The sequence below is a fragment of the Apis mellifera genome, linkage group LG7 (assembly GCF_003254395.2).
Source record: "Apis mellifera strain DH4 linkage group LG7, Amel_HAv3.1, whole genome shotgun sequence".
NCBI classification, from domain to species: Eukaryota; Metazoa; Arthropoda; class Insecta; order Hymenoptera; family Apidae; genus Apis; species Apis mellifera.
In genome coordinates, this window is record NC_037644.1 from 8,114,582 (window position 1) to 8,125,377 (window position 10,796).

General features: G+C 28.8%; 1 protein-coding gene across 5 annotated transcripts in view; it reads right to left on the bottom strand.

Annotated features, from left to right (window-relative positions):
* The window catches only part of LOC100576528, a 107,040-nt gene extending 97,002 nt beyond the window's left edge, over positions 1–10,038 (bottom strand). For 3 of the 5 annotated variants that reach the window (XM_026441995.1, XM_026441991.1, XM_026441990.1), the window contains exon 1: positions 9,702–10,038. In XM_026441995.1, coding sequence (XP_026297780.1) covers positions 9,702–9,835 — 134 coding nt within the window. In that variant the 5' untranslated portion in view covers positions 9,836–10,038. Of the gene's footprint in view, positions 1–9,697 lie in introns of all 5 variants that reach the window. The other 2 variants (XM_026441996.1, XM_026441993.1) reach the window with 1 other exon arrangement.
* Between the last annotated feature and the right edge of the window lie 758 nt (positions 10,039–10,796).

Consider the following 10,796-nt stretch of genomic DNA (forward strand, 5'->3'; position numbering starts at 1 on the left):
AAAGATTCTGCTACTTTACTCTGAATATATTTTTATACACAACTTTTATTAAACATAAATTTTTATTAAAATCAAAATTAGGTGAATTTTTTTGTAAGATAATATTCAGACATAGAACAAGCTGCTGTATTTTTGAATTCTATAATAAATAAATATAAAGGCCATTTAATGTAAATTAGCGGATTTTTAGATTTGTGTAATAATTTTAATTATAAAATTTGAATATAAATTCACGCCATTTCCAATATGAATATGAATTTTATCTGATTTTATAATAAGACTTATGGTCAGCATAAATCATGATAGCTTTTGATATAATATAATATGATTAATATTATATCAATAGTATTTTTTTTCTTTAGGTAAATATTTATTTATATATGATGAAATTAAATACTTTTAACTTCGAAACAAAATTGTAATGAAATAAATAAAATAATAAAATCAAAACTTAAATAGGATATTTTTTTACAATAATCAGGATATTTTTCAATAATCAGGTTTTAGATTGAAATCAAAAACATTTTTGTATCGTGTTTCTTTTTAATCAACGTATCTGATTGACAATAAAATTAGCAGAATGAAAGAACAATTTCTCGTTTGAATTAATTAATTACTTACTTTCCTTTTTATTCGTTAAAATCTCTCGCGATGAAATAATCACAATTTAATTTGTTCGATAAACAAATATAAAACAGCACAACAGTATGAACAATTTTCAAGAAAATGCAAAAAAGACTATACAAAAGAAACATTTTACAGCACATATGAGAAAACGCTTTAACGCTTTCAAAAATTACAGAAAAAAAAAAAAAAAAAAAAAAGAAACGATACAAAAATAATATTTCATAAAACATTGCTTATTTTCTTACACAAAAACTTCTACTTTATTTCCATTTATATCTTTCAGTTGTTTGTCTCTTTTCCTCGGACTGATCCTCAAATCGATTTCCTTCTTTCTCTAGTTCTAAAGGCACACTGACTTTTCCCATGAATAGCCACCACAAATCAACTAAGGAGTATGTATTCGCATCGTTTACACGTAACGACGCTTTCATCGGTTGAGAACAAAAGGTTCAGCGCCAGCTGCTACCCATACCTCGAAATTGATCCATTTAATGATTACGTAGAAGAAGATCAACCGATTGATCGTGCAAACGATCTCGAAGAGGTTGTTCTCGGTCGGCACACCGAACAGAAGATCACGAAGAGCCGGCGCCTCGGCAAGGAACGATTGCCTCCACATCTCGTGATCGTATACCGTGTCGTTCGTTTCGATCGTGATTTTCGTCTCGGGTATACGGGTTCTGCGGATCGTATTGTTCGAACCTTTCAACTCTTGTATCCAACTTTCGACCGCCTCGTAGATCGAATAGATCTCACCCATGATTACTTACGATGGGTGCGCGATAATTCGTCGAAAAGTTATCATCGGCACAACCAACGAATAACTGAACCACAATTCCTGTTGCGAATGCCAACTTTGACGTATTCTTCGGTTATCTAACCGCTCTAGAATCGTCATCGGTTAAAAGTGCCCGCCAAATTGCGAAACTGTTGTGTATATGCATGACCAGCAGGTTTTAGGTTAACATCAGCACGTTTGGTTATGAAATAGGTGGCGCCCCGCTCGTCGAGATGCGAAAGTTTCATAATTGTGTACAGTGTTAACCTTTCAGGACACACGTGTGGAGTTTGAGAGATATATATAGTATTATATTTTATAAAATGTATCTTTGAATGTTATTTTCTACGTGAAAACGAATAATATAGTGAACAAATTTTCGTGGAATATCTTTAGAGGATCGATATTACGAGATTGAAATAAATACGAAAGATATACAAAAATATCAAATGAGATTTATTTATTGATATGACGGAATTTTCTCTTAAATATGATATATTTATGCTTTTCATTAATTTATTCATAATTTTTTCAATCAATTTTCACTATATATAAAATAAAGTTTATTAAATCATTTTTGATTCATATCTACGAAATTTTACATTATTATATTATTTAAATTTTAAATTGAATTTAATCATATTGAAATCATCAAAGATGTAAAATAATTTATTTTTTGAGTTTTAAATATTTAATGCATATTTTTTTACTATTTGTTTATTAAATGTTATATGAATATTAAATAAATGAAATAAAAGAAATGCTGATAAATAATATTTTTTACCGTATTTCTGTACTTTACACAAGAAGAGTCTACAAGAGTTATAATTAAAATTAATTGCATTTGGTAAGTGAGATGCTTCCAGAGGAAAAGTGGTTTTGTATTCACAAAGACTTGGATTCATAACAAAATTTTCTAAATAAACGTGGATTTGAAATCATAATGTATTCCATAAAATCCAAAAATTTAAAAAAGGATCAAATTAGAATTAAAGCAGAAAATTTATTACAAACAAAATTCAATATATTCATCATATATATCAATATACATCATAATTTTTCTAAAAAAATAATTACAAACTTTCTTAATGCAATTTTATTTTACATTAGAATTATTTAGACTGATCATATTGGTTCATATAAATTCTGAATATTGTTCTCTGTACTTATCTCTATATCTAATTAATAATATTCTAAAAATAAAATTATTAAAAAATCCATCTATATATAAATTTAACAAAGAAAATTGTTAAAATTTAAAAATTTTATTATTAAAAATATATAAAAATTGTAAAGCAATTAACTTCCATTATTGCTTTTATATCTAATCATTTATATCCAATCAATTAAAAATTTAATCTCAATTGTATTATTGGAAAATTTTTTATTTGTAAACCTTTCTTGAAAGTTGTAGCATTCAAGATAAATAATTACTTTTAACAGATTCAAATTTGCTATAAATACATGAAAAATAAAAGACTAATTCAAATAATGAGATAAAAAGAAAGACTGATTTGATTTGTTAAAAGAATCATTTTCCTAATAATATCTTCTAATAATTTCTCGAATAAAAACTTTTTCCAATAAAAGCCCTATTTTAAAGTAACGACAAGACTGAACCGATGCCCTATTTTCGACCGTTTTAAATCAATTCAAGATAGAAGCATACCAGTTATAATTGAATAAAAGTATCTCCATTAAAATATAATTGAAAGTTTCTATATGTGCATACAATATTATTTCCTGATTTTTTTTCGTCATTCGTGTAGCATTTTTCATAAATAATACGAAATAATAAATACTTTGAGAAAAAAATTGATATTATTTGTATAAACGTGTTTTTTAAATCCATTGTTTACAGACAAAAGAAAATCTTGATTCACGATTACGATAGAAGAAGGAATATAAATGATTGGAATGATTAATAAAGATATTTTTTTATTTCAGATTCTTGAATTAAATAAAATGATGAAGCTTCTTATTTAGTAGTTTTTTTTTATTTGTTTTGGAGCAAAAACGAAATTGGATGATTCACACTTTAAAGAAATTCTAATTTAGATTCTGACTCCGTTTTCTCAAAAGTTTAGCTTACAGATCACTAATCATCATTTCTAAGAAGTGAAAGATTTCCAATCAAAGATAATAATAGAATTAACTACAAAGTAAAAAAAAATATAAATAATAATCGTGTAAAAAAACAATAGAAAGATTTGTATGATATTTTTATACAATTATCATAAAATTTGTAAAATTATTATAAAAATTAATTAATCCATAATTCTTAAAGTAAATTTTTTTATTAATTGTAAAAAAAAAGAGCAAGAATATAATTATATAAAATCATAACTAAAAGATATAAGATTTCATACTTAAATAAAATGATATTTTTCATTTTACATATTTTATCAAACATAAACATCCACAACAAGTATTTTTATAACTTTTTTTGAAAATATTTAATAAATATAAAAAAATTCTTCTAATATCTAGATGTCACAACATTATAAATATTATTCACACAAATACATTAAAATTAAAAATACTCACTGAATAAATTTACAATAAATATCAAATTTTTCAAATCATATTTTTTTAGATCGATTTAATCTGGATTCCATTTCCTTTCACCGCATTGAACTCGATCCACAAACTGAAATTGTAATTTGTTTAATAGCTTTCGTATCGAGCAACGTTATATTCAGCTTCATGTTTTACACACGAGTACACTTTCCATTCAGAAAAATTCAGATTTTCAGTCCGTTGCTTAAAATCGATTAAACTGTAGAGAAATGAGAGGGAGCAACTGCTTCGTTAATTAAACTTTTTAACGAGCAACGAAACAATAAAAAGCAAGAAACATCGAAATGACACGGAAATGAAAAACTATCTTTATATTTTTTAAAAATCTTTCAATATAATTATTAAATAATAACAAGAATGAAAAACAAGATTTAATTTTATGCAAAAGATATTTAGTAACATTGTTATAAAACTCGCAAACTCACGTAGGAATTATTTAGGCCGTTGACACCGGGTTATTGCTATAAATAAAAGGGCCAACAGGGGTGCATTCTAGGATCTCGAATGTTCCTAAAATAGCGAGAATGTCGTCGGGACAAAATGGAACGACTTCTTACGTGTCGTTGCAGGCAACAGTAAAGAATCTCGCTTGATAACAAAGGGACCAACAAGTACCAACGAGTAATCGTGGACAAATACATTTGAAGAAATTTTCCTAATTTTCTCTTCGAGATATTTTATCAGAAATAGAGAAATCGATTAGTAAATTGTATTATTGGAATAAAAAAATTATTATCAACAGAAAATAGACCAAGATTTTAATTTATATAAATATTTATTATTTTTATAATTTTTCATTGTTCTGCTGTGAAACATATTTTTACAGGTATAATTATATAGAAGACATGAAAAAAAAAAAAAAAATTGGAGATTTTATCTTTCAAAGAGATTTTCTATCAAAAAATAAATTGCTCTATTAAAATCAAATTTTTCGAGGTATAATCATAACCTATAAAGATTTTTCACGGTAGATTTATCTTAATTTCAAAAATAAAATAACGCAGAAATAATAAGAAAAAAATTAATGCGATATCGCTTAAGAAAATTAACCTTTTCAATACTCTTTCTCTCAACTTCGATAATGACACGGGATAAATGATCAAAGAATGAGAATTGGCAATTGTAATAAACTTATGCCTTCCATTAACCGTAAGAACTTTTTACTAACCGTAATATGGCAAATCGCCAAGGACTATTAAACTTCGTTTAATAGCGTCTGGTAAAAATTTTCCCCCCAATATCTATTAATAAAAAAGAAGAAAAAAACTTGCTCGATAACCATTAAACTCTGTTTTTCACCCCCCTCTTATATATCAATTTTAAATATTATACGTATTTCCGATTACTGGATTGCTTTTAAAAGCCTCTTCGAAAAGAGAAGCTCCTTGACTCTCGGATTGGAAAAAAAAATTTTTTCTTTTTCTTTTTTCGGCAAATTTAACCCTTTCGCGCTCAATTTCCAGGGTCGAGACCTTGACCTTAACTCTTTTTTTTTTTTAAAATTACCGCCCGCATGGAAAGAAACTTTCCACTTTTCAAGTTCTTTCAAATAAGCGTCCTTTCTTCTGGCGTTCCTGCGCATGCGCGTATAATCTCTTGCGTATACAATATCCCTTGGCTCTTCCTTCCTTCCTTCTGAATAGGAAAGATTCGCTTTTTTTCGAGGGCGAAACCATGATGGTTCATGGTTGCGAACGAGATATTTGTTGTGTCAAGGCTATATATCGTGAAACGGTATACCTCAGCCGGCAAGGTCGAGCTGATTTCAACCTAGAAAGGAAACGCTGACTTCGCGAAAGGGAGTTCTAGAATTCTCGAAGCCGGAAAATATTCTACTCTCGCTATCGGGACTCCGCTCTAATCACGCTTCATCAATCTTAATTGGTGAATAACACTATGTTGCGTGAAAGTTCAAGTTTCAACATTTTCTTTTCCAGTAAATAAACCGACCCGGGGATGCAATTTGATGATAATTTAAAAATTATACAACGCAATGTAAATATCAAATTCATGATATCATATATCTGTATAACTGTTTTTTCCCAAATAATTATAACGAAAATATATCGAGTAAGGAAATAAATTGTATTTTACAAATTCATGCTCACGTAATTTATTTGCGTTTAATACTTTTATCGATAGATTTACAAGAGAAACAGACTCGTTCATTCAAACGCATGAAAATTTCACAGTGAGATTAAAATCCATTCGATTAATTACTACTAATAAAGGGTAGTAAATCGTACAAAATCTTCATCAACTCGACGCGAGATTCTGTTTAAATAATAATAATAATAAAGCACGATATTATTCCGTAGCAATTGATACCGGACGGTGTCGTGTATAAAAGGTACAATGCGCCGCATGAAGAATAAAACGCGACAATTCAAAGAGATTGATTTCACCTCTCTCCGCCCATAATACCCCTTTCCACTATCCTATCCAATTCTCGGGAGCTTTGTGAAGTGATGGAAAACAGAGACGGAGAAATTCTGTTCCTCCTGCGTTAGGATATTCCGCTCGAGGACAGATTGAAGCCGGGAGGGAGAGAGAGAGAGAGAGAGAGAGAGGAGACGAACGGAAGGAGGATAGGGAAATTGTCGAAGACAGAGAGATAGGGGTAGAGGGGTTAAAGGAAATAAGGAGGTTAAAGGGGAAGGTCGAAAAGGATGAATGGTGAGATCGACAGTCGAGAGGACAGAGAAAGAAATTGGATGGAAAAAGGAAGTGAAATGAAAGGATTCATAAATGAATCAGTGAAATGATGGGTAGAAAATTGAGATAAAAAAAAAAAATAATCCTATTCCTCGCTAATCACTGTCAGGATATTTCATTCAGAAGAGACGAATAGAAAAAAATAGAGGAAAAAATGCTCGAAAAAGAGAAATAAAGATAGGACTAGATTAGGTGAAAGGAATAAGGGATTTTAACGATAGAAGAAATGAAAAGTTAAAAAATTTTACAATAGAATAGAAACGGGAAAAGAGAGTGTAAAAAGATAAAGAAACAGAGAGAAAAATAAAATGAAAAGCAAAAAAAAAAAAAGAAAATAAAAGATGATTAGAGAAAAAAATCGAAGAGATACAAAGTAAGATGAAGAGCATAAAGAGCAATAAAAAAAAAAAAAGATATCGAAAATTGATACGAAAAAAATTTTTTAAAGATGTCGAAAGGCAAAACTAAAGCCCCTGTTCTTGGAGCCAAGGAAAAAGAGAGTAGAAGATAGACGACGAGGTGTAAAAGAAGGATAGAGATCGAAAGCAGACGAAAAAAGAAGAATAGGAGAGGGAAAAGAGGGGCAGGAAACGTACACGAAAATATGAACCGTGAGATGGAAATAGATCGAGAAGAGATAAATAATTAGATAAAAAGGAGAAACTGGAGAAGATGGATCATAAAAAAAAAAAAAAGAGAGAGAAAACGCTTGGACGAACGAACGAATGAAGAAGAAGAAAGACACCGAAAGTTGTGACGAGGAGCAAGATAAAGAAGGAGCAAGACAAGAGGGGAGGGGAAGGGAGAAGACTCCTGGTTGCTGGCAGATCGATAGAACGGAGCTGCGTAATACATATATACTCGGTTTTCCACACGAGAAACCGATAGACGCGTTGGAACGCCATGAATGAGATACGTGGTTACGTGATGAACACGCTTCGAGGAAATTATATACGTACACACAAGTAAGAGCATATAGGAGGCTGCTGTCGTTGCGATACAAAGAGCCGCCCCCCTCCACTGTTTTTATTCCGGTCCCGAACATAAAATGAGTTTTACGGCTTGGGAACTTGTAATCCGCCAACAAATTCACTACTGAAAACTGTTGCATTTTCAGGTCCGAATAACTTGTGACGTCACGCTCTATGTATACATTAAATTATTACTTGTCTCACCGCGAAATCGTGCAATATGTTACTCTTTAATGATTTTTCAAACATAGCGAGGCAACTTCGATTATTTTTATTTTCCATCGAGTTTCGCGTTTTATAGGTTTACTCGTAAATTTCTTACCGCTAACTGATAACAAGTGTGCCATGCAGAATGGTCTGTGAAAATGTATATATACATTTGATCGAAACATTATTTCGAATAATGGGAACATTTCGCTTCGGGATTTAACGTGTTTCGAATAATTAAATTAGATTTTTTTAAAATAATTAATTATATATATCAATTTTTTTTTTTTGATAAAATAATTTGATACAATTTAATAATGCTAAAATTGAGTGAAGTCAAAATATAAAATTTGATCACAAATATTTTATTTCTTTTTATCTTTTATCATACATTAAATTTTTCATTATTTCTATGAAAGTATTATTTCTTATCAAGTTGTTATTAAAGATATTTGTAACTTTTTTAGAATCATATACTTTTATAAAAAAAAATAGAATGATAATAAAATATATTTTTCTTCTTAATATATGTAACATAAATAAATAAATATTTTAAAAATTAAATTTTTTAAATTTTCTAAATTACATTTCTTTTATAATATTTTAGAAATTATAATAAATATAATTTATCATGTATCATTAAATGAAGAATTGTTTGTATATGAATTTATAATATTTAATTAATTTAATCATAAATATATGTATATGTATATGCACATCTTTAATTTAATATATTAGATATTAAATTATTATTAACATAAACACTAAAAATTTTAAATTGTTTAAAATATAATACAAATATTTTAATTTCCGTTATGGAATTATTATTATTTTTATATTTCAATGTCTTATCAATAAATTAGTTATTTTTATCTTAATAGTTTTTATTTATTCTAAATATTTGATTAACTCCATATTTAATGATTCAAACAATTATATATCTATTACCCGCATTATATACCTGATTAAAATTATAGGATAAATCAATATGAACTGATAACGACACTGATTCACAGTATAGACTCAGTCAGTCATTCCTATTTCATTAGGAAAACGCAAATATATATATTTGACGTAATATAGGTGTAACAATGTGCAGTAAGGATTGAAGGCTATAGATACTTCAGATATGACGCAGCTATACAGTGGCACAAAAATAAACTTCTTGGATAGAGGCTACAATCAATGACGTCACATTCGGTCAGAGTTCATCGGTCAGTGACTTCTATTCGTTCCAATCACCTGGTAGCAGTGACAAAAGATTTGTTGTACTTGCTCGCGAAATAATATTTCAATTGTACAATCCTTCCGTTGAGAACAATTCATGTAGCATGCTTAGTAGATCAACGATTCAACCAAGCGATAGTGTACACGAAAACCAAATTGATCCACATATTGAGCACCACGACAATTACACGAGAAATATATATACACATATACACACGTCACTCGTCGTAAACTACCGAATCTCTCTCAATTATTCTAATCCTATTCTCTTTATCGCACTAATTGTCGCATCAATACCATTGTTTTAGACAATCGTTTTACACAATACATAATCGATTTTCTACAATTATTAAGCACACTGATCACTTGAATCAATCACACAATCACGTTTCACGTGTATATTAATTTTCATCACTGATTAGCATTTGATTTCGAAGAAACTGTTTTGAATGATCAAAAAATCAAAAAATGCGCGCGATGATATTCAGATATATTCAGGTGGGAAAATGTTATCGATCATGAAATTGTCTAGATAGACGAAATAAAACTGAAAAATGAAACACGGCGAAAAATGTGAGGTTCATCTACTTACTTACTTGCTATCGGCGTTCCCTAGCTGACAAGACGATGACGTTTCGTCGCTGTCATTGTCATCAACCTCTTCTGAAAGGGGTTGTGCTGCGGCATGGCTCCTGTCGCCGGTCTCCAGGTCAGCGACGAGAGTGTACATCGACGATATTTAAATAAATGCAGAACGTCGTTTTCTTAACGACATTGTTGTCGAATTTGTAATCGATGTACGAATCACTTTCCGCGTATTGTCCCTCGCGTTATACAATAGAAAAGTAATTCGCCGAGTCCACGAAGAGGGCCAATTTCGTTCACAAACCCCTTGTACACTCGATCGCAAGTAGCGCCCTCCCGCCACTAAACTGACTGATTGTGTACAAATATACGCTGGTGGCACCACCTTGTGCTCAAATAACGAAAACTCGTAATGTCATTTGGTGATCGATTCAGATAGATTAGTTGCATGATCATGTGAAAATATATTTTCATCTAAAAGATTGATTAATAATTAATGACAACAATAACAATTTAATAACTATATTATATATTTTATTCGTATTATAAAATTGATTTTTTTTATTTAATTTTATTAAAGTAACAAAAATTTAACAATGAATATAATATATGTGAATATTTATAATTATTTTTATGATAATGAATTAAATATATATAGATACTATTTCTCAATAATATAATAAGAATAATCATATCCACATTTTTATGATTCAACATTTGCAAAAATTTATCGATATCGAAGAAATATTTTTATAAAAACGTTTAATATAAAAAGATAATTAATAATAAACATCAATAAAATTATTATTAATATTAGCAAATAATCTTACCGATGTTTAATGCATATTATCTATATACAAATATATAATTGTATAAATTCGTTAATCCTCATTAAATATTAGCAATAAATAATTAAAAGTTAGTTAAATTCTGTAAAATGTAATATCGTGTTATCATTATAAATATGAATAGAAAACGTTTAAAAATAAAAAATAAATTAAAAAATTTTACTTATTAAAATTTATAAATCTCTATATTTGATTAAGAATTAATCTATTATTTGGATATTTATTTTATTTATATTATAGTATATTGGAAAATTCTCT